Source organism: Tenrec ecaudatus, chromosome 1, assembly GCF_050624435.1.
Source record: "Tenrec ecaudatus isolate mTenEca1 chromosome 1, mTenEca1.hap1, whole genome shotgun sequence".
Lineage (NCBI taxonomy): Eukaryota > Metazoa > Chordata > Mammalia > Afrosoricida > Tenrecidae > Tenrec > Tenrec ecaudatus.
The window spans coordinates 2844068-2867783 of NC_134530.1; the positions used below are offsets into that span (position 1 = coordinate 2844068).

Below are 23716 nucleotides of genomic sequence, written 5' to 3' on the forward strand. Positions count from 1 at the left end.
TATTGTATCGTCTGCGCCCCCAGCCCCCCCCAATCCAAAGAAAGGGGCGCTGCATTTGCTTGGGGCGCGGGCAGAGATCCTGAGAGGTTAAGTCACCCAGGGCTGGGGGGTCCCCGCAGTTGGGGGGACCACCACTTCCTCGGAGGGGTGGGGTGCAAAGGGGTCCCCTTCCTGTGCGTGCCCCCTCTGCATGCATGCATGCTCCTTCCCGGTGCACACCACCTTTGGGGAAGGCTCAGGTCGGGGACTCTCCGCGGTAGAGCCGGGGATTCCAGGCCACCTCTCCGACCCTAACTCCGAAAGTCAGGGCCGACTTGCGCGCTGGAAATCCCGCGCGCGCCCCGAAACGCGGCGCGGCTGCCGGGAAATCAGGAGAAAAAAACTTCTGCTTTTTTCTTTTTTTTTTTTTCCTGTGGGCACTAGCGTTCACCCCCCTTAACTCCTGCGGGCGAGCTCACCCACGTGGGGCACCCCGGCGTGGGACTCCGCCCCTTTATAAGTGGGACCAATCGTAGCGCGCGCTGCCCTCGCCTTTGTTGGCTCGCCAATAGCGAGCTCGGGTCCAGCAGGCCGAGGCCACGCCCAGATATGAGTCCATAAAAGGCGGCGCCGCGGCCTCGGAGCCCAGATCGCTGGAGCCCGGGAGCCTCTATCCTTCTGCTGTCGCTGGATTATTCGCGCTAAGGACTTTGCATCTTTTGTACGTGTGCTCGCCGCCAACTTTCCTCGGTGTGGATCTCGCTGCTGCCTCGGGAAGTCTTGGACTAGCGCTCCGGCTCTGTGGGAACGTACTGGGCTGTGTTCGAGTTCTGCTGTTTCTCCGCGGGCACCGTGGTGAGGTGGTTGTCACTGTGGATTATAATTGCAACATGACACTGGAAGAGATCGTGGCGTGCGACAACGCGGCGCAGAAGTAAGTAGCCGGGGTCCCCGTCGCCGAGGTCAGCCGGGACGAGAGGGCTGGGCTGGGCTGAGCCGAGGCCCGCAGGGGACGCTTAGCTCGGTGGCCGGCTCGGCGTGACCACCCTGTCCCCTGGATCCGCAGGATGCAGATGGTGAGCGCTGCCGTGGAGGAGCTGCTGGTGGCTGCGCAGCGGCAGGACCGCCTGACTGTGGGGGTGTACGAGTCGGCCAAGCTGATGAATGTGTGAGTCACTCCCCCTCCCCAGGGCCCGGCGAGGGGTGGGGTCCCCCACCCCAGTGCTGTGCAACGCTCCCACAGCCCCTCTCTCGCTCCGGGACTTCCCCGAGCACCCCCTCTGTTTTCGGGGAGCTCATTTGCATTGAAAAGAGACGCTGCATTTTTTTAATGTTGGGGTTCTGGTTTGGCCCTCTTGCCCCATACTTTGCACCGAGCCCCATTACCTCCCCCGCCTGCACGCAGACACTCTGTCCCCGAAATGCACGCTCTCTTTCAGACGCACGCACGCCCGCCCGCAGCCCGGGGCCTCTCGCTTTCAGCAAACACTACCGGGTGCGCGGCGTCCCCGGCTGACCCGCCCCTCCTCCCGCCCCCTGCAGGGACCCCGACAGCGTGGTTCTGTGCCTCCTGGCCATTGACGAAGAGGAAGAGGACGACATTGCGCTGCAGATCCACTTCACGCTCATCCAGTCCTTCTGCTGCGACAACGACATCGACATCGTGCGCGTGTCCGGCATGCAGCGCCTGGCGCAGCTGCTGGAAGAGCCGGCCGAGCCCCAGAGCAGCGCTGAGCCTCGGGACCTGCACTGCCTCCTAGTCACGGTGAGTGTGGGGGGGGCCCTTCCCGCCCTGACCCGCCCCCGTCCGGCCACCTGGGTCGTGTTTATCAACAAAGCGGAGCTGACCCGCCAGCTCAGCCCTCAGCCATGCTCGGCATGTCCCCGGCATGTCCCGTGGGCAGCCAGGTCCGGCTCATCACCCAGGGAGCTATTTTAGGTCTATGTGTTTTCCTGGCCACTCCCCCAGGCTTGCTTCCGAACACCAACCCCCTTTTCTTTTCCTCCATCAGAATCCCCACACGGACACCTGGAAGAGTCAGGGGCTGGTGAAGGTGGCCAGCTACTGTGAAGAAAGCCGGGGAAACAACCAGTGGGTCCCCTACATCTCTCTCCAGGAGCGCTGAGACCCCTGCCGGCACCAGAAGCTGCTGCCAAAAAAAAAATCGAATAAATATTTGGTCCCCTCCCCCCCAGCAAACCTCCCCCCCCAAAAAAAATACCCAATCCATGAGAACGTCGGGGGGCAACGTCGTCGTTGGAGACTTGAGGACGAGGAGAGGGGAGCGTGGGGTCACCCCCAGGGCGGTGACCTGGCATGGCGCCATCATCGACAGCCACCGAGAGAGGAGAAGGGGGGGTTCCCCCTCCAGCCACCAGAAAAGGGGGGCCCCCAGAGGCACAGACCTGGAGACAAGAGCAGAAGCCGCGGCAGTGGGGGAGCCCTGCCTTCCACCAGCACAGAGGCTGGAACTATACACTCCCCGGAGTGGGGCGACACCCATGAAGGCCCCCCACCCCAGTTGGAGCCAGAGCTGCCATGTGCAAAAGAGGAAAGGACTTGGTTGACCGAGGCTCTGGACCCTGGCCAGGGCTTTCTGCCTGGAGCTGGAGCCCGCCGTGGACCCGGCCCAGGGACTCCGGCTTTGCAAGTCACATCAACAATCTATTTTGTTATTTGCACTTGTTCCTGGAACCGTCTCGCACAGCCAGGACAGCACGCACAGAGTTCATCTATTTTTGTTTCCTAGGATGGCTTTGTAATAAATTGGTAAAGCCTCAGCTTGCTTCTGATGCCTTTGGGGGTTTTGAGAAGGAGGGGAACACCCCCACACATACATACACACACATGTAGACACACATTCACCCCCCACCTCCCCAGGAAGTACTAAAGTCCCTGCTCCCTCCAGGCTCCTTTGCGAAAACAGAGCCTCTTTCTGCAGCCAGCGGCGCCACCACCCAAGCCCAACAAAGCTTCGCCTCTTTTTTTTTTTTCCTCCCTCTTCTCCCTCCTGCCCTGTAGCAATTAAAAGACTGGTTTATTACGAAACCTGCCCCGAAACCTGGCCGCCGAACTACTGTTACCGGCCGGGCTGGAGCCAGCTCCAAGCTCAGGGCGCACAGAAGGCGCACGCGATGGGGGGCTGGCAGCCGCTGCAGCCCAGAGACGCAGCGCGGCGGCCTGCGACCACACAGCGTGGTGGGCGGGCTCCAGGCTCCGGCGGGCCCCCACACACACACAGACCGGTAGCCACCTCCAGCCGGAAGCGGGGTTGTTTGGGGGAATGGTCTCCCATGCAGCTTAGGTTTTTTGCTTTTTTTTCCTTTTCCCAAACTGCAATCGGCCGGAAGAACATTGGCGCTGTGCTTGGCACGGCCTGCAGTTTTGTCTCTGAACCGAAACTCTGAGCCCGGCACGGCTCGGCCACCTCCCTGTTCTTCCCCGCGGGCAGGAGGCCCAGCCCAGCCCTTCCGCCCAGCCTCAGCCTTCCCGGGCCCGTCCGCGGGGTGGGCGCGCGGCTCTGTCACCCCCGCGGGCCCTGCCAAAGGCCGCGACCTTTCCACGGGGCCTCACGTGGGCGCGGGAGGAAAGCCCCAGCGGGGCCCCCAGGAGTCACTGGGCGGGGGAGGGGGAAGTCCCACAGAGAGGGAGAGGCCGGGATCCCTGCGGTGGGGGAGGGAGGGTAAGAGCCCCGGGGGTGGGGAGGTTTACAAGAAGGTGGGAGCATTGAGCTCTGTAAGGGGTTTATTATGTAGGGTGGAAATTAAGTAGCCCGATTGGAGGGGGTCACAGGACCCAGTAGAGGGGAGGGGGAATAGAGGCTGGGTGGGGGTGGTCCCCAAGGTGTTGGAAGGGGAGTACTGAAATGGAAATGAGGAGGGGCTTTGCTGGGGAAGATCTAGGGCTAAGGGGATCCTGGGGGGGGGGCGTAAGGGGGAACCCCAGCCACCCCCTCCCAGGAGATCAGGCTTCTGTTGTCCCTGCCGTCCCACTCCTCAGCCCCTTCGTTGGGACCACTGGTCCCCTTCCCTTGCATGACCTGACCTCACCAAACTTCCTCACTGTGTGACCCCTGACCTCTCACCACTAGGTGCTGTGCCAGCCTCCTGGGCTGTGCCCAAGAAAAAACCTTCCCAGTTGGGTGACCTGGATCCAGTACCTTGACCCCCACCTACCCTCAGTTTCCCTCGCTGACAACAGGATGAGAATGCTCTCTCCCTTCTAGACTGGAAATGAGAGGAGAAAGTAGGCTGATTCCCCAGATCGGCCAAGGCCCAAAGATTAACCCTTCCCACTACTACTACTAGAGAGCTCTGGAGACACAGTGATTATGTGCAAGGTCAGCAATTCAGAACCACCTGCTGCTCGCGCCTCTCTGAGGGAGAAAGATGGAGCTTTCTGCTCCCGTAAGCAGCACACTCTTGCAAACTCACAGGGGCAATTCGACCCTGTCCTGGAGAGTCACTGTGGGGCACTATCCAGTGAGACAACTACTAGGGTTAAGACGATCACTGCGATGCCGTTCTTGTTTAACTGCCCCCAAAGGAGGCCTGGTAGTGCAGTGGATCACTCTCCAGTGTCAGGATCCTGGCTATCTTGTTCCCACCGTGTGCCCATCCCTGTTCCTGCTCTGTGGGGATTGTTGATGTCAGTAAAAGGGCCACCTTCTTCCCATTTTTATGGAGATGAAGTCAATAAAAATACTCCAAACCCACCCACTGCCTTGTGTCAATCCTAACTCCTCACGGACCTGCAGGACCCAATAGCACCGTTCCCTGGGGTTTCCAAGACGACATCCAAGGTCAGCGGTTCGAAACCACCAGCTGCTCCACTGCAGAAAGACAAGGCTGTCTGCTTCCATAAAGACCGACAATCTTCGGAAACCCACACACGGGCAGTTCTACCCAGTCCTGCAGGGTCGCTATGAGTTGGAATCGACTTGAGGGCACTGAGAACATGGTGTCACCATGACCACCACCGTTTCTGAAATACTGTTCTGACCGCCCTTCCCAAATGGATATATTCCAGAGGATATAGCCAAAGCATGCTTGCTGCAAACGACAAGGACCTGAAGCCCACGAGGATGGAGATCAAGGACTATAGCCTTTAGGGTGGACTACAGCCCATTGGTGGAAGAAAAACCCAAATCCTTACAACGGGACCGATAGGTTAACATCCTTGCAGTTGTCAATGATTTTTGTCTTAACTTGGCTCCACAATCGATGTTCATGGAAGCAGCCGTCAGAGATCAAAGGTCACATTGCGTTGGGTAAACCGGCTGCACAAGAGCCCCTTCGAGCATTGAAAAAGCAAGGATGTGGCTTTGAGACGAAGGTGGGCCGGCTCCAGCCACAGTATTCTCCGTTGTATCAGATGCTCGTGAAAGTGAGCGCACACGGAAAGACTGCAGAAGAATAGTGAATTTGAAAGGTGGGGCTGGAGAATATTGAAAGTACCGCGGACAAGCCAATCTGTATCGGGAGAAGTCAGGCCAGAGCGCTCCTTAGAGGCAAGGAGGCGAGACTTCATCTTACATAGCATGGACGTGTGGTCAGGAGAGACCCGTCCCTGGAGAAGCACCTCATGCTCGGTACAGTGGAGGGGCGGGAAAGTGGCTGAACCAATGGGCTTGGGCACAGGCACCACGCTGAGCATGGCGCAGGGCCATGCAGCGGTTCATTCTTTTGCAATGGGTCGGAACCGACTGAATGGCACCTAACAACAACATGGACCTCTCACCGTGCCTGGTAATCTCCTGAAACCCGCTCTCTCTGTGCATCTGACCGGAGAGATTTCAAGCAAGGGGGCTCAGACAGCCCTGTGCTCTCGTGTTTGGCTTATCTCGGCTTCGTCCGTGCCGTGGCACCGAGCAGCAAGCAACTCCTCCTCAGGGCAGTGTGATACGCCACGGGGTCGATGGACCACCTTTTTTTTGCCCACCCACCTGGTAAGGCCGGGTTGTCTAGAGATACAAATCCAGTGGCGCTCATATAAGAGCGAGCTTTATATCAAAAAGTCCTTATGGATCAAAAAAGGCAGCCCAGCCCAGTCCAACTCAAGTCCGTAAGTCGCTCTTCAGAAGCATGTAGCTGTAGGCTGGTGACGGAGGATGGTGAACCAGGAGCAGGACAATCACAGGCCAGTGGGTGCACAGTGGCATGGATCCGAGGTCAGTGGGTGCTAACGGCTCTCAGGGTCGCATCAGGTGGCCCATGTGGGGCCACTCCTGGAGCCAGGCCGACTTCCAGCAAGCAGGGAATTGGAGGGGCAGAGAGACAGGAGTTCCAAGTTTCCCTGGGGTGTGTAGGGAGGCCACATCCCCAAGAAGGCAGCTCCCAGCTGTGACTTGGTGGACAGCCTGGACTCCACCCCTACGCGTTCATATAGGGTCAAGTTGACATAAAATCTAACAGCCAGAGCCCCTGGGGGCTGTTCTCTCCTTTTGGCTCCTGTGAGTAACTTGGCAGCCATGATGAGCATGGCTGTCCACATGCCAGCCTCAGGCCCTGCCTCTAGTCCTTTGGAGAATCAACCCTGGAGCAGAATTGCTGGGCCACTTAGTAGTTCTGTGGAGCTGATAAGGGTATCAGCATCTTTCTGACTGCACCCAGGAATTCTCTAGTGTGTGCCAGTGGGGCTGCTGGTCTTTCCTGAATGTCTTTAATCTGCCATCCACGTTGGAAGGAAGCACTTGCCAATGCCCCCACCCCCATTTTCCAGAAGAGACTAAGGCCCCAAGTGGTGGAGCCACAGCTTGGCTAAGAATCCTGAGCTGTTGTTGGCTGACCAGAATGCCCTGGGGAAGATCAAGATTAGCCCAAGGAGCTGTCACATGGATGTCAGCGTGGGGACAAGAGAGCAGCTTGTACCATCAGTCCCCAGCCTCTACCGTCCTGCCAAGTTCACCCTGGGTCAGGGAGGATTGTCCCAGGTCACCCAGGCTCAGCCACCTGCCATAGACCAGCCCTGGCTCCCCCCCTCCCCCAAGTGCCAGGAGGCTGGAATGCGCGTGCACGCGAGCGTGCGCATGTGTGAGAGCCGTGTTTTCTTTGGACACACTTTGCCATGTCACCCGCAGGCTACAAGCAGGCAGGTTTCTCCAGCTGGGTGCACCAGTGTCCACAGTGACGTACACTCGGGCACATGGTCACGTGCTCGGGGCCACGGCGGGCCATGCGTTCCGATTTCAGCGTCACCCTGGTCATCCCGGACAGGAGGTTCTTCCACCGGGAACTTGCTGTCCTTGTCTGCACAGCCTCCTGGGAGCTGGTGCTCAGACAAATAAGTTGACTTACCTGAGTACACGCCCCACCAGACCTGCACGCAGACCCCTGCTCCCATGCATGCTAGCAACACAGACAAGTCCCAAGACCTCGGGGGCTTCGCGATGCTACCTGGACATGGGGAAGCGTGGTGTACTTACGTCTCCAGGTATGGGGGCAACGGAGGTGTCACTGGTGGACAAATGATCACCCTGCTGGAGGCCCCTAGGAAGAAAGACCTAGCAGTTTGCTCCCGGAAAGGCTCAGCCTTGAACACCCTCCGCCCCCCCTATTGAGCACCCTTCTGCTCTAGCACATCTGGGGTCAACAGGGGTCAGAGTCCACCCAGAGGCAGCCAACCACAAAAGCAGGGAGTGGGGAGTCCCTGCTGCGTGGGACCGATGGTAACAGCCTACACCAAACCAAAGGGTGCTGGCCAAGAAAGGCCTGGAGACCTGCGTCTGAAAGATCCACCCAGAGGTCCCTAGGAAGAGAGGCCTGGCAATCCGCTTCCAGAAGTCCCAACCTCGGCCCCCCACCCACGGTACTCCCCTGACACCCCCAGGCAGAGTCAGCTGGCTGGGACCAGAGTCAGCTGGTTAGACTAGGGGCCAGACCAGGGCGGGCGAGGAGCTGCCGCTGGGGCAGAGGGCACTTGTGCCTGTCAGAGCCCACGTGGTGCCAGCCCTGCACCTGCGAGCCCCTTTTTCACACAGTTGACCGCCATCCTCCTCCGTGGGGCTGGGGAGCTTGCGCGCACGGCGGGGGGTGGGGTGCGCGCGCACGGCGGGGGGCGGGGCCGGACCGGCACACCCATTCCTGCCTGCACACTTCAACGGTTGAGCAACACCCTCCCCGCCCCGCTGTGTCCGACTCGGCCCTCCTCCCCCGCTGAGCTGGGCTGTTTTTCAGCCCTGGGCAACAACAACTCCGCCAAGGAGGGGCCACGATGGTGATTGTTGACTTTCCACGGAGGGGGGTGGCTGTGCTCCTTCGGGGCTGCACGGCAGACCCTGGTTTTTTGTAAGCAGATTGGCTGCCAGGCCTTGCTTCCTGACACGCCTCTGGGTGGACGCGAACCTGACATCTTGGAGCACCGTGAGGTGGAACTTACAGTTTGCACCTCCTCCAGAAGGAAGGATGGGGTGGGTGGGGATTCCCTTTCATCCCCTAGGCTACCAGGGATCCACTTTCTGTCGTCAAGGAGTTGTGGTCATAGTGAGACATTCCTTTTTGTGTCTGGCTTCTTTCTTGGAGCAGATGGGATCCCCGGCTCGCCCAAGGGGGAGCGTGGGTCAGCATCGAAGCTGAGCTGGCAGCGTCCGCCCTGTGTCTGTGTCCCCACTGCCTGTGCCTGGGACACCCTACAGTATACTAGCCCCTGCTCTGTGTGTGTGTGTGCGCATACATGGACACACACAACATTCACATCGAGCACCAGCTGCTGGCTTTGCACACACGCACCAGGCACCGACCTCTGTCCCCTCTCACCTCCAGCTTGAGTACAGCCTGTCCGCCTCGGTTTATGACACCCCCACACCCATGCATCTCTCTGTTCTCAGCGCAGATGGCGCTTCCTCCGGGCAGCCCTCCAGACAGAACCCCTGAAGCACCGAGGGTGGAGCTCTGCCCAGCGCCCCTCCCTGGCACCGTCCCCACTTTGTAATTACACATGTCACCCCGTCATTATCTGCTTCTGTGTCTGACTTCGGTTGGTATTAGGCTGCCTACTGCCAGGCTGGTGGGGAGGGGGTGGGGGAAGGGCGGAGGGGGTGGTTGTGGAGTGTCATGGAGTTTATTTCCACTCACAGTGACCCCGTGGGGCGGGGTGCAGCTGCCCCGTTGTTTTGCACCTCTTCTTGTTTGAGCCGAGCAGACCCATTGTCTATGTAATCGCCTGCTCTTCACCATGCAACCTGGTGTTCAGCCCACAGCAGACTCCAGGGCGTTTGCTGCTCCCCCTCCCTCTTCCATTCCTGCCCCTGAGCCTTCTCCCTGGAAACCCTGCCCTTCTGAGCCCTGCTGCTACTGGCAAGCTCAGCAGTTCGAAACCACCAGCCGCTCCTTGGGAGAAAGAGGAGGCTTTCTGCTCCCATAAAGAGCTACAGTCTCGGAAACCCACGGGTACAGTTCTACTCTGTCCTATAGGGTCACTAAGAATCGGAACAGCCTCGGTGGCAGTGGGCCTGGTTTTAATGACCAGTTGGACCAGCGTGTCTGCCTCCCTGCTCATAAGGTCTCCGAGGTCTTCCATCGTTAATGGAAGCAGATCGCCTGGGAGCCGCTGGGTGTATCTGAATTGCCCATCTTGCTCAACTCGCAGGCCACCAGTGTCCCTTGGGAGGGCGGGGAGGGCCTGCTCCATCACTGCCAGCTCAGGCCTGGAATACAGAGGTTGACAGACGTGAGCCTGAGTCCCGTACCGCCCAGCCAGGGACTGGCCCATCGCTGACCTTCTATGTCCCGGCTCCAGGACAGACTGTTTTGTCCTTACAGGACACAAGCTGACCTGCCAGGCCTGGGTCCTGGCCAGGTACAGTGGCCCCGCCCAGCTCAGGGAGCCTGGAGTCCGGCCCGGCACCGCTGGGCCACCCTGTGGAGGCAGCAGGCCCTGTGACCTTTGGCTCCTACTTTCTTCTCTGTCCGTGGCAGATAATCATCGCTCACCCATCGGGCTGCTGGGAGCGTGGGGTCAGGTGAAGTATCTGTAGCACTTGAAAGGCAGTGGCCAGCTTTCAGGAGGAGCTGCTCTTGTGTGAGGCCGTAGGCGGCTCAATTGCCCATCCGATTCTTTCTGACCTGCACGTGGACCTGTTTACCTGTGGCTGTGAACTTGGCTCTTCAAAGCTGCAGGCCAGCGGGGACACGGGCACTGGCCCGGCCACCCGAGGGCCCAGCCAGACGCGTGCATGCGTGGTGGCCGCTACTGGAATTCCTAGCGCTGAGATGCCCTGCCCACCTGGGGCTCAAGATTCTACCTAGAACCTTCCCACCTGCACCCCAATGTGTGGGGGAGTCGGAGCCAAGGCTCACTCTACTGAATCAGAGCCTCAATTCAGAACACCTGGTTTGCAAAAGACTATGGACTCTGGGCGGCAGTGAAGCCTCAAATCCATTTGCAGGATCCCCTCCACCGAGATTAAGCCCCATTGAATGTTTTCTGCTCACTCACCAAGGATGCAGTTAACCTTGTCTGGGTGTGTCCTTGATGGCGGTCCCCATACTGGGGACAATTCACAGGGTCCTATAGTCACGTCGGGCCCTGTCACTCGTGCCCTGACTGCCTTGGTCACAAGGACCCTGGACCAATCTTGGACGCTCTTCTATCTGACAATGTGCACGTCCCAATCACGGGCTGTTCCTGCTTCTGCAGTCCCACCTGTCACTGTGATGTGCTCACCCGCCACCCATCCTGAATTTGTGACAGTTCCTTTGTTCCATGCCCGATTTATCTAGCGCCCCGACCTTGAATCCTCGGGCGCCATGATGACCTTTTGCTCACGGCCTCGCTCATCCCCTTGAAGTGTCTGTTGTCTTAAGTCTCTTAAGACTCAGTACGTGTTCTCCTCAACTCATCTTTGAGATGGGGCGCTCTTTGGCACCCTAAAACACCACACACAGCTCTGTCTGACATGGAGAAGAAGCTGGCCCTTTGTGTCTTCACTCCTGAGGGCAGGGCCTTGGGGGAAAAAAACCCCTGGGGTGGTTCTACCCTGTCCGGGATGGTCACCATGACTCAGAATCCCCTGGGCTGGGAGTGGGTAGGGAATAACCCGGGAAGCACAAATAAGTAAATGTCCAAGGTCTGCTTCAGACAGGTCCCGGCCTCAGACGCCCGTGGGGCAGTTCTGCTGGGCACACAGGAGCCAGGACCCACAGGGCTGCATGCAGGGAATACCAGCCCCAAGGTGGAACCTAAGGAGAAGCAGTGGGTAGCACAAGTCAGTCCCCAGCTCTGAGGCCTGCCTATTACTGCGATGGGCCACACATTCACATGCATGTATGTACAGCCCATGCCCCAGATATATAGACCTGTAAGGCCAATCAGACACACAGACACACACAGCCACCGTCCTGCTGCTGTTGCTGTGAGGTGCCATCGAGTTGCTTCCAACCCCCAGCCACCCCCTGCACAACAGAACGGGACACTGCACGGCCCTGCGCCATCCTCATCACGGCCCATGGAAGGCCTTCCTCTTGTTCACTGCCTCTTCCACTCGACCAACCACGATGTCTTTCTCCGGGGGTTGGTCTCTCCTGACAGCATGTCCAAAGTATGTGAGGCAAAGTCTTGTCACCCCTGCCTCTAAGGAGCCCTCTGGCCTTCCCTCTTCCAAGACAGATCGGTCTGTCCTTTCAGCAGTCCGTGGGACTTTCAGTGGTCCTCCCCGGCGCCATAAGTCACACGCACCTATTCTTCCGTGTTCTTCCCGAGTCGGTGTCCACAGGAGCCACGTGCATATACTTCTGTGCACCGTGATGCTGTACCCATAAAGAGGCACAAGCCCCCTAATAAGATGATTAAAAATAAACACTGGATGCTGAGGGGAAATATGAGCAGCTGATACCAAGGGCTCAAGTAGAAAGCAAATGTTTTGAGAATGATGATGGCAACAAATGTACAAATGTGCTTGACACAACAGATGGATTGTGATGAGATGTATGAGCCCCCAATAAAGTGATTAAATAAAAATAGAGAGGAAAAAAGACACAAGCACTCCTACGTGCATACACTAAGTACACTAGAGGGAGAACCCAGGCCCACAGGTGACTGGCACAGCTGCATGCTCTTGTGGGCAAGCGTACACACGGATGTCCTGGTCACACTTCCCCTCTCGCCCTCCCAATGTCTGCACAGGCCTGACACACAGTAGGGCTCCACGACATAAAAGCACAAACAGCTCCAGTCATCTTACAGGGGGCGGTGTCTGTGCTCAATCGCACCCACCCCACACAACTCCCAAACAAAGGCCCCCACCCATAGCCAAGCATGCCCTCCACGGGGGCAGCGGGTGATGCACCGGGCTGCTCAATTAAAGGCTGCAGTTCAAGTCTAGCCAGAAGAACCTGGAAAACAAGGCCTTGCTTCTGAAACATCAGCCCTTGAAAAGCCCTGGAGCCTAGTTTTATTTTGACCCAAGGCGTGGGGGGTGGAGTGGGGGTGCAGTGGGACGCTGGTGGTCCATGTAGGAGACCAGGGTTCTCTGCCTCTGGCCCTCAGCACAGCCCCCCCACCCCACCCCCCAGTGAAAGAAAGCCGGATGCTGATGCTAAACAGGTTTTAGGGGAGCTTCCAGGCTAACAGACTAGGAAGAAAGGGCTGGTGACCAACTTCCAAATGGCCAGGCCCATGCAGAGCCCAGTCCTCCTGGTGAACACACACAGGCTTCAGAAAGACCGTGACTTAATTTCCAGCCCCTCCGGACAGCAGTCCTGCAGCTCAGGGGTAAGGAGAGGGACAGAGAGGTCAGCTAGGAGCAGCTTAATCAGTGGAAACCCACCGTCTGGGAACAGTGTCCACCCCACCCCTTGCCTGAGCAAGGAGGGGCCTCAAAGACCCTTAGGAGGACTCCCCCTCTTCCCCACACCCCACCAGTATAGAGACGTAAGCTACATGGTAACATCATTTCCAGGGACAGGCAGCCCATGACACCTCACCCCTCCCCGCCCCCACAGGACGGGACTGAGGATTTGCAGGGCCAGACCCCACATCTGGAGGAGGGGCAGGGTGTTTCCTCGCCTCACCCCTCCCTGCATTGTTCCAAACCTTTTTCCCGCCCGCCCCACCCCCACTCCCGGAAGCCTGGGGCTCCCAGGCCCTAGGTCTGGGGCAGCAGGAGGTGAGGGGCGTCCCAGGACTCAGCCGACGACTCCCGGGTGCACACACGGGCGGGGTGCACCCCGCGCGTCAGCTCACCCTCGTGGGAGCGTAAGGCCGCAAACCCTGCACACGCACGCCTTGGCACGTGGGCAGCAGCGTTTGCAGCAGGCGCTCCGTAAACATCTGGAGCCGCGCAAGGCGGGGCCACGGATGCCCATCTGGTCTTTGCCGCGTTCTAGCGCAGGGGGCGCAGACCAGGTGCCTCAGTTTCCATCTCCATAAAAGGAAAAGTCTGAGCGCTCTCCCACGTGGCTAGGGGAAGTCCGACACGGCAGAAAACGCTCCGCCAAGCGCCGCCTGCAGAGCCACGATTACGCGTTCCCGGCACCCCACCCTCTCTCCAGACACTCTGGGGGTGGAGAGGGGCGCTGACCCGGGCCCCAGACGCCCTCCCTCCCGGCCCCCCCAGCAGGCAGGAGCCCCGGTTTCCTCATTCCTTAAATTGGATAATTGGAGACAGAGGCTGGGGTGCCAGAGACACAGAAGTCCCCGAGTGGGCGGAACGCGAGGTCCTGGCCTCGGTTTCCCCACACCTTGGCCAGCGCCCCTCCGGCGGGCGCGTTCCGAACGCGCAGCCCGTGTGCCGCGGACCCCAGCGCCTGCCGCCGGCCCCTCCCGTGCGCGGCGGTGCCAGTCTCCCCCTGGGGCCCTCCAGGCGCGGTGTCTGCGGCCGCCCCCTGGGGGTGCGCGCCGGCGGCGGCTCCCTTCCCGCGGCTGCTGGCGCGGGCGGCTGGCGAGGGCGGGGCGTCGGCACAGACCCGGCTTTTGTGAGCGGCGCCTCCCCGGGCGGCCTGGCGCGCAGGGCTGGGCGCCGCGCCAGCGCCCGGAATAGCCTCCTGCCCGCCGCCCGCCCCGTGCCCGGGAGCCTCCGACCTGCCTGGTCTGCGAGGCGGGGGGGTGGGGGGGCAGGGGCGTGCAGAGCTGGGTGCGTGCAGGGCGGCACGGGGCTGCGCTGCCATCCTCGGCCTGCGCGCAAAGCCTACTGTGTGCAGCCCCTGTCTGTATGCAAACACCCACTGTGTACAGGCCCCCACCTGCATGCAAAGCCTATAGCGTGCACCCCCCCTGCACGCCTGCCACGCACACACAGATGCAACACCTACTGTGTGCAGGTCCTCACCAGCATACTAACACCCACAGGAAGCAGACGGCCTCAGGCACACAATCCCCACTGTGGGCAATCGCAGATGCACTCACCAACCCCTACTGTGTGCCAGGGCAGAGAGAGGACTCTCAAGGCTCCACTATGGGTGGCTTTCTGTACCGTCTGTCCCCGGTGAGTACAGTAACCCGTGCAGAGACACCTGGGTCCCACATGCACTTTTGGACGCTGGCGTGCGTGGCACACGGCCAGCTGGATAGCGCACTTTCTGATCCAAGTGCCCGCGGTGCCCATCGGCCCACAAATGCCCACCAATCCTTCAAACCCCAGCTGTGGGCAGAGAACCACTGTGTGCAGGGGCCTGGTACAAGCTCTGGCAGGGCTACCCTGCAGGGGTAGCACAAGGGTAATGAGCTGGGGGGTGTTGGGGGGGCGGTGCGCGCCCCCTCAGTTCAAGATGAATAGAGGTTGATAGCCAGGACGTGTCAGCAGAAACGCCTTCCCCCTCGGGTCCGGAGGCCTCCTTCAGACGCCGTTTACCGGTATATTTGTGGCGCCTCAGAAGGTCATTCCGCGCCTGGTCTGGCATGCCCTCAGGCAAGCGCTCCCCTGTGCTGTGCCCCCTCCCCCGCCCCTCGCCGCCGAGTCTGCGCGCCGGAGGGCGGACAGGGTTAATAGAAACTGCTAAAAAAAAAAAAAAACTGCTCAGTGGCGCCCCACCCCTCCCCCACCCACCTTGAGGCGACACTCAAGGGCCCTGCTTTAGAGATAGCAGGGGGCTTTAGACAGATGGCGGGACAATGGGAACGAAGATAATGGGACTGCCACAAGAAGTTTTCCAAACCCTCCTTACTACAGGGTTTCTAGGGGTGCCTGCAGGTTTGGGTGCGGACATCCGGCAGGATACGCACCAGTACAGAGTCTGGTCCAAATAGGGAGCCATATGCAACTCCCCCACTAGGTCCCTGGGCGTGCCTCGGTTTACCCCACTGAATCTTGACCTTGAAAAGTTCTGAAGTGTGGGAAAAAGGAGGTGGCAAGCCCCCCTGCACCGTGCAAATCTGGGCGGAGCCTTCTGGCAATGGGTGGGGGCGGGGCGGGACTTCCTGGGTCCTTCCTAAGGTTAAGAGGGGGAAGGGCAGGCGAGGGCAGGCGGGTGTGGCCGGCAGGGCGCCAGCTGGTAGCTTCCCTGAAACCGGGCACTGCAGCTGGGAGAGGTTCCCTGCCCCACCTGGCCCTGGGCACTCTCGGCAGGTGGGCGGGGCAGGCACCCAACTGCACAGGCCTGCCCAGGATCTGCGTGCAAGTGTGTGTGCATGCCAGGCTGACTCTGCACCCGGAACAAGGCCCCGTGTGCACCGTGACACGCAACCCCCAGCCTGTCTGTGGTACCTCAGGAAGATGATGAGAAAATGGAGCCCAAAAGGGGAGGAGATTTCCCCCACCACCACCCACCCCTCAGAAGGACAGAGTTCCTTCTGCTTGCTTTGCGGTGTGCCTGCAGCTCGGGGCGCCTGGTTGGTATTTAGGACATGTTTGTCAAATGAATAAATGATCGTGGAAGCGGACACTTCTTTCCCCGAGCGAGCATTCATTGAGCATCTGTGTGCACCAGACTCCTGCGTGGTCTCTGCTCTCCTGGGCCCACATTCTGCATGGGGACCCAGCTGCTGCACCCCTGTGCTCTGCGGGATTTTCGGTAGCTGCATTTTCCAGGAGATAGCCAGTCCTATCTTCTGAGGCTCCAACTGTCAATCTCCTGACCCCGGTGTGGCTGACCACAGGCACCCCATGCACCCCCCAGGGAACCCACAAGCTGCAAATAAAGACTCACGCCTGCACACACCTGGTGGTTGGAACACCTGTTAGTTGTTGTTTGCTGCTAGGTACCCTGAGTCGGTGCCTGCTCATCTCGACTCTGTGGACCACAGAAGGGAACCCTGCCTGGTGTTGTGCCGCCCTCGCGAACTTTGCTGTGTGGGAGTCCACGGTTGCAGCCACGGTGCCCATGCTCCCATCCTACCAAGCATGGTGTCCGTCTTCTCCAGGGGCTGGCCTCTCCTGGCATGTCCAGAGCACGTGAGATGAAGTCTCACCATTCTTGCCTCCAGAGGAGCACTCTGGCTGGACTTCTCCCAAGACGGACTTGTTTGCTCTTTGGGTGTCCAAGGCGCTTTCTGGATATTCTTTGTCAGCACCAAGATTCAAATGCATCCGTGGTTCTGTGGTCTTCCTGAGCCCTCTGGAATTCATCAACATGCAGAGAGCCCGTTGGGCACCAGGAGGGAGGCCGGGAATTTCTACCGTGTTAGTTTCTCATAGAATTTGGCCCCGTCGTCTGCATAAAACACTCTATATTGTGTAGCCAAGCTGGGCTGGCTGGGTGGGAACCAGCTGGTCAGAACCAGGCGCAGGGCCAAGGGCATGAGGTCAGCGCTGTTCAGGCTGAGAGCATGGAAAAGTGCCCTTCTATCTTACGGTGAGGAGGGGGAGGGGGCACTGAGGCCCGTGGCAGGGAGGGTCTTCCTGTGAAGGGAGGAGCGAAGGAAGGGTGAGAGCAGCAGACCTCCTGAGTATCCCAGCCCAACCCCAATCAGGAGGTTCCCATGGCCAGCCCAGGGTGGGGGCAGGAAGGTGGGGACCCCACCGTGGGGAGGAAGTGGAACAGGCAGGGTGGGGCCCCAGGAGGAGTGGGCAGCCTATGTGAGTCCAGGAGACAGGAGACAGACTCCGCCAGACCAGACGCTTGCTCAGGCTGCTGCTGACAGTGACCCAGCTGCAGGACAGACACTCTGGCCCGGCCCTTCCCTGCTCAGGACCTCCCACAGCCTCCAGTGGCCCTTACTCTTAGGAACAGCTAGTGCGTGTGTTGCTGTGTGTATGTGTAGGCGTATGCATAGGAGAGCATCCAATTATACTTGTGTGTTGGGTGTACACCATGTATGTGCACATGGGTATTTGGTGTGTATGTGTGTTCACCTGAGTCCTTTTGTTTCTTCCTCTGAGCTTTTTATTGCAGTCTTTATCTTGTGATTGTGGCCCGGGTGAAGCCTGCTTCAATTCACATTAGCTCCCCAGGCAGCGAGCCATACAATCTGTAGAACCCTCCACCACCAAGGGCACGGCTCACTTCCTCCTGGACCCACTTCTCTTCCTCCTTTCTGCCCTCTCCTGCCCTCGGGGCTCTGCTTCTGGGCAAGTGCTGCCGGTCTGCTCTCAGGAGGCTGAGTGTTCTGGGAAATACAGTCCTCACTGTTCGGACGGGGATGGGCCATGAACTGTCAGGAGCTCTGAGAACGAGGAGGCTGTCCGGTGCAGATTCACAGTCTTGGGAAGGCTGTCCACGCTGGCTCTGGTGGCCTTGTGGCTATCAGCTGAGCTGTGATCCGGAAGTTTGCCAATTCGAAACCACCAGCAGCTCTTCAAGAGACAGGCGGGCCTTTCCACACCTGTAAAAATTTCAGTCTTGGAAACCCGCAGGGGCAGTTCTACCCTGTCCTATAGGGTCCCTATGAGTCAGTATTGACTCGATGGCAATGAGATTTTTGAATTTATAAGAGGTTTGGTGACATAGGGAGCTGCACATTGAACTGCTAATCGTAAGTCAGTGGTTTGAGGCCACCCACTGAAGTTTTGGAAACCCACAGAGGCAGATCTACCCTGTCCTAATGGGTGATAGGGGTCGGAATCAACTCGGTGGTAGTGAGTTGGTAGTTAGCCAGAAGATCGACAACTCAAAAGACACCAGCCACTTTGAGAGAGACAACTGAGGCCCGCCTTTCCTAAAGAGCTGGAACCCTGAGAGCAGTTCTCTGTCCAGTAGGGTGGCTAGGAGATGAGTGGACAACAGTGGGCTTGAACTTTCTTGGTGGTGGTCAGCCCTGGCTGTTTACCTGTTCCTTCTGTAGGAGGTATGGGTGTTCCCAGTTTGGGATTTTTGGAAGACCGCTTAGAGCGACATTCAACTCCGGGCCACTGGTCGGGTTGCTGGGGCCACTATGTTGAAAATACCTTACCCTCATTAATTCATTATTCCTCCTCCCCGCATGAGCTGAGTACTATAATTAGAACCTCTCTCTGTAAAGAGAGCCCTAGCCCTCACCGCACCCATCGCACCCGCTGCCCCCAGGACCCACGCACACACCCAGCAGTCTCCCCACCACCCCACACTCCCCCACCCCGTCCCCGCGCTGCAGACACTGGGCTGTGTGCACCCGCCTAGCTGGCCCTGGCAGTAATTAGCTTCCAGACGGCTGCTGCGAGACGGTGAACAGGCACGGAGTCATCGCCGGGCCCCACGCCCACGGCCGGGCAGCCCGGACGCCGGGACGTTCCAGCCCAGACAGGGCCTGGAGCTCGGGCCCAGGGTGTCTGTCCCCTTCCTGAGCCAGGGGCGTGCACGCGCTGCGTGCCCTCCACGCGTGGAGCCGTGCCCATCAACGTGTGCACGCCGCCGACACACAGCAGGGCTGCACGTTTACGCACGCACGCACGGGGCAGGCCGGCGCCTACGTGCACGCACGGTGCAAGCGGGTCCGTGGCGCTGCGCGGGTGGGTGCACGACAGCACGCACGCGCACAGGCGGCTCGGTGCGCGAGGGGCGGGGAGACGCGTGGGAAGGCTTGCGCGCGCCCAGGCCCCGCCCTCGCCCCGCCCCCGGCGCCGGCCCCGGAAGTCCCACGGCGGCGGGCGCTCGCGTCACGGGTTTCCAGCGGGGGCCGCGTGCGCGCGGGGGCTGGGATTCCCTGGCGCAGGGACACCCGTGACGGCTGCGCCGGGAGGGAGGGAAGCCGCACGGGGGCCGAGGGAATGACATCAGCCCATTACGTCTGTGGAGCTGCCTGGGTGGTGCTGGGCCGCGGGGACCCCCCCCAAAAAAAACAAAAAACGAAAGTGACCTGGGTGACACTATGATGAGATTAGCTGGACACCCAGGTCACAGAGGCGCAAACAGCTGCTGGGCACTGCCAGCCTGCGAGGGCTCCTGTGACACCAGCACATGGTGGGCGCACAGACCACCCCAGGGTGCCGAGGGTCCCCCAGACTAGAGTGAGGGGCCGGGGCTGGACGCTCCATTAGCCCAGCGGCCCCGGGGTCCAGGCCTCCTCCACGCGGTGTCCTTTGCAACACGCAGGCACATCACAGAGCCATTTCACTGCTGAGCAAACTGAGGCCTTGCATGCCCTGATGTCTGCCCCCTGCCCAGCCCGCCCCGGGCACATCGGGGGTGCATGGACCTCATCTCAGAATCCAAGAGGGCCCCCAGCCTAGACTGAGGGGTCCAGGGATGACCACTCCAATTCCCGGCCGCCCCTGGGCTCTAGCTCCCTGCCCACTGTCTCAGAGCTCATTCTCTCTCCCCAGTAAGCAGGCCAATGAGGGTGTGTGGCTGTCCACCAGACCTGGCCACAGGCGGTGCCCGCAGAGCCAGGGCGACCCGGGCTCCCCTGCCGGGCGTGCCCCTCCCTCCTTTGTGCTGCCGCCAAGGCGAAAGGGCTCTAAACATAGCCAGGGAGGAGACAGGGCTATCTTTAACCTCCTAGGCTTGGTCAGCAGTCCTAGGGCCAGGGTTGTGGGGGTGGGGCCCAGGGGACACCCTGCCCCCGTTTCCAGGCCCCCCACATCTCCTTGGGTGTCCACATCACCTCACATCCCCACTAGGGTCCGCCAGGCAGCCCTTCTGTTCGGGGTCACCCTTCCATGGTATTTTTTGTGTGTGGGAGAAAGGGCCTGGGTGGGCATTTGGAAGAGTGCCCCAGCCCCACTCCCTTCCCTTTAGCCCGCCTCCCCCCTGGTTCCACTTCTGGCCCAGGCCTTTTGTTGGGCTGGGAGGTGATTCCTATTTTGGGAAGGTGCTGGAATAATTTCCCTGGCTATTTTTAGCAGGCTTTGAGTTGGGGATTCCTCCACCCTCCCTGGCGGCTGCCGGCTCCTAGCCTGGTCCCCCACCTTCTCCACTCTGACCGGTTAGCCTGCCTTGCTCCCCAAGGCATCTGGGGACACCCAGTCCCTGGGGCAGGGGGTGGGAGACTCCCCTGGCTGGCACCCACCATGTGGGGGAGACTTTTTCCCCCCTCCTCGTGGCCTGCTGGGGGAAGGGCCAGTCGAGGGCGTGCCGCATTCTAGATGAGACAGACCTTGGGGCCTCCAGGAATCTATGACACCCTGGCATTTGAATTCCACCTGCGGGCGGGGGTTCCCCAGGTCCTGCCACCTCTCACCTCCTTTCTGGGTTGTGGGGAACCGACTCTGGATGCTGCTGCGTGGTAGACTAAGGCACAGCCAGGGCGTCAGAGGGGGGAGTTCTGTCTCAGGCTCCTCCGGCCCCTGGGGTGGGGGTGGGGCTCATCCCTAACCTCAGTCTCACCTATCCAGCGGACCGAATGGAGGGAGAAGGCCCTCCAGAAGACAGCCCCCAGACCCCAATGGGGCAAATCTGCGGGATCACATGCGGTCCCTGTGAGCTGGACCCACGCCAACCCTGGGCAGTTACTGTGCCCCTCCGGGACACTTGGGACACGGGGGTCCCTGTGAAGATGGAGTGGGGATGCTTCCCGTCCTGGGACAGACCTGAGCCCATCAGACACCCCAGGGCTGGATGTCACTTGTCTGGCCCAGGGTCTCATGATGGGTGACACACGGGTCTGCTGACACGGCATATGGCTGACTTGTCTCGGGCCCGCATGCAGCCGGCCTTCATCAGCAGGCATTTGCTGCAGCCGTGATGGTGATGACTGTTCGTGGCTCAGGCTTAGTGGGCCAGCCGCACGTGGCTGATGTGTAGGTGCAGGGGAAACTCTTGCCACTGAAAGTGTCCCGCCCACTTCTAGAGGCCCTGCTGCCCGTGGCCGGTGGCCGTGGCATCTTCGGAACCAGCATCTTCCAGATTCTCTCTCTTCTCCCGCTCCGTCTCCATGTTGTTGAGTTGGTTCCAACTCTAGTAAATGTGTCCCCATTGCACCGAAAGACCCTCAATCGCCCTGTCCATTGAGTCCATTCTGACCCACACGGCCCCACAGGACAGGGTAGAACTGCCCCTTGGGGGATTCTGAGACTGGAGCTCTTTACTGGAGTAGAGTGGTTTCACCCCGGGCAGCTTTGCCCTGTCCTCTAGGTCACTGTGAGTCAGCAGCCATGAGTTTGGGTTGTGGGGGTGTTGGAAGGAGCCCTGGTGGCCTGAGGTCGGCAGCTCGAATCCACCAGCTGTTCCCAGAGGCACTTCGTGGCTTCTCTTCTTTTGCAGTGCTTTCAACTTCAGATGCAAAAGCATGGGCGCCAGCCTGCCCCTTAGCTCAGCCTGCCCCCTTCGAACGGAGGCCCGCCAAGACTGCGTGTGTGCTTATGTGTGTGTGTATGTAGTGTGGTGTGTGTGGATGTGGTGTCTATATGTGTAGTGTGTATGTGGTGTATATATGGGTGTGTGTAGTGTGGTGTGTGTATGTAGTATATGTGTGTGGTGTATGTGTGGATGTGGTGTGTCTAGTGTATATATGTGTGTGGTTGTGTGTGTAGTGTGGTATGCTTGTGTTTGTGGTGTGCATGTGTGTAGTATCTATATATGTGTGTGTAGTGTGGTGTGCATGTGTATGTGTATGTGTGTGGTGTGGGTATGTATGTGTATATGTGTGGGGATGTATATGTAGTGTGGTGTGTGTATATGTATGTGTGTATGTGGTGTATATATGTGTGTGTGTGGTGTAGATGTGTGTGGTGCGTGTGTGTGGTATAGACGTGTGTGTGGTGTATGTGTGTGTGTGGGTGCGTGTGTGGTGTATGTGTGTGGTGTAGATGTGTGTGTGTGGTGTATGTGTGGGTGCGTGTGTGGTGTAGATGTGTGTGTGGTGCCTGTGTGGGTGTAGATGTGTGTGTGGTGCCTGTGTGTGGTGTAGATGTGTGTGTAGGTGCGTGTGTGGTGCGGGAGAAGCAGCAGGCTGCGGGGGACTGTAGGCAAATGTGCAGACTCTCATTTCCGCCAAGCCCAGCGCCTGCGGTGGCTGCAGGGCAGCCGTGGCTGCCCAGTGACCGGTCCGTCAGGGAAGCTTGAATTTCGTGGGAGGGACAACTCTTCGCTTTGAAGCCGTGGTACATGTGAAACCCAGGCTGGTCTTAGGAAAAGTGGGGCGGGTGGGGGGTGATGTGACAATGAACTGGCTGAAAGCAGCTGAGGCCTCCCTGGAACCTCAGGCCAAGCAGGGTCCCCTGGTACCCAGACCCCTCTAGTGGGGTCCCCGAGTGCTGCCCCTCCAGCAGGGTCCCTAAGCCCCTAAACCTCCTAGGCCCCTCGCACAGGGTCCTCCGGTCCCCCAGGCCCTGCAGTGGGTCAAAGGGCAGGAAGCAGGAACAAGGATGTTGGTGGAGCTTTCTTCTGAGAAGAGATGGGTTCAGGGCCCAGAGGCTGCTGATTCAAAGAAAAGCAGAGCTGCCACCCCCTGAACACCTCCACACCCCCACCCGAAGCAGTCTTGGAGGCAGGAGCCCAGCTTCGAGGAAATGAGGTAGCCGGAAGCCCACAGGAAGTGCGGGCAGCCCAGGTGGGGGGTGGGCTGACCAGCAAGGAGCCTGGCCTTGTCTTCCGGGGGTGGGGGTGGGGGTGGGGGGGAGGCGTGTGGGACCTGAGGTCTGGGGAGGGGCATCTTGAATCTTGAGGGCTCTGCCATCCTCATTAGAGCGGGTTTGCTGATCTAGAAAGTAGGTGACCAGATTTTAACATTGATAAAGCGGGACACCAGCGGGACACCATTGATAAAACTCACATCCTGGCGAAATATCACATGGCAGCCGAAAACCTTCTACCCTAGCTTGTCATGCATCCTTTCCAAAAATCGGGACTTTTTAAAAACGCCGCGGGATGCAGGACAAATTGTTAAAAATTGGGACTGTCCCGCCAAAAGCGGGACGTCTGGTCCCCAAAGCTTCCCTCCTCCCCCCCCACCCCCCCGCCCCAGCCCCTGCAGGCCAGGACTCCTTCTCAGCACAGAGCTTAGCCCCGTGCAGGGGCCTGCGAAACGATGAACTCGCCAGGCTGCTAACCGAAGACTGGGCAGTTCGTGTCCATCCAGACACCCTCGGAAGAAAGACCTGGTGACAACTTCTGGAAACTCAACACGGTTTCCAGGACGCCCAGGGGCCTCAACCCAGCTGGCTACACAGGGCAGCGGTGGGTCAGAAGTGGGTTGGGGTGGTGTGGGGAAGGGGGCGGAGAGAGCAGCCTGCCCAACTTTCCAGGTCTGTCCACAGAACCGGGCAGGGGGCGGGGAGGAGGCTACAGAAAGCTGGAGGAGAGTCAGGGTGTAAAGGGAGCTGGTTTTTTCCAGGATGTGTTTTTGTGTCTGCCGCCTTCTCCAGGAAGCCTCCCCAGACCCGCCCGCCCTCCCTCCCGCCATCCCCATCCGGGCAGTATTGGCTTGTTCCCTACCACACGCACATGCTGGGTTTCAACGGCTGACTGCTTCACCCCAGGAGGTTGTCCGCCCGCCCGCCCGCCCAGGAGG

The 23716-nt window shown here is 59.6% G+C and overlaps 1 protein-coding gene across 1 annotated transcript; it reads left to right on the plus strand.

The window, feature by feature from the left end:
* The first annotated feature begins 617 nt into the window (after window positions 1-617).
* GADD45B (growth arrest and DNA damage inducible beta) lies at window positions 618-2760 on the plus strand. The gene is made up of 4 exons (XM_075544765.1): window positions 618-913; window positions 1046-1147; window positions 1522-1744; window positions 1992-2760. The coding sequence occupies exons 1-4, from the start codon at window positions 870-872 to the stop codon at window positions 2103-2105; spliced, it is 483 nt and encodes a 160-aa protein (XP_075400880.1). The 5' UTR covers window positions 618-869; the 3' UTR covers window positions 2106-2760.
* Window positions 2761-23716: the final 20956 nt, after the last annotated feature.

What these genes read in the sequence shown, in the direction of transcription:
- GADD45B (XM_075544765.1), top strand. Translation starts at nt 870, where the DNA reads ATGACACTGGAAGAGATCGTGGCGTGCGACAACGCGGCGCAGAA. An exon ending in TGCGACAACGCGGCGCAGAA is followed by an intron (nt 914 to 1,045) that starts GTAAGTAGCCGG and finishes CTGGATCCGCAG; the next exon opens with GATGCAGATGGTGAGCGCTG. An exon ending in TCGGCCAAGCTGATGAATGT is followed by an intron (nt 1,148 to 1,521) that starts GTGAGTCACTCC and finishes CGCCCCCTGCAG; the next exon opens with GGACCCCGACAGCGTGGTTC.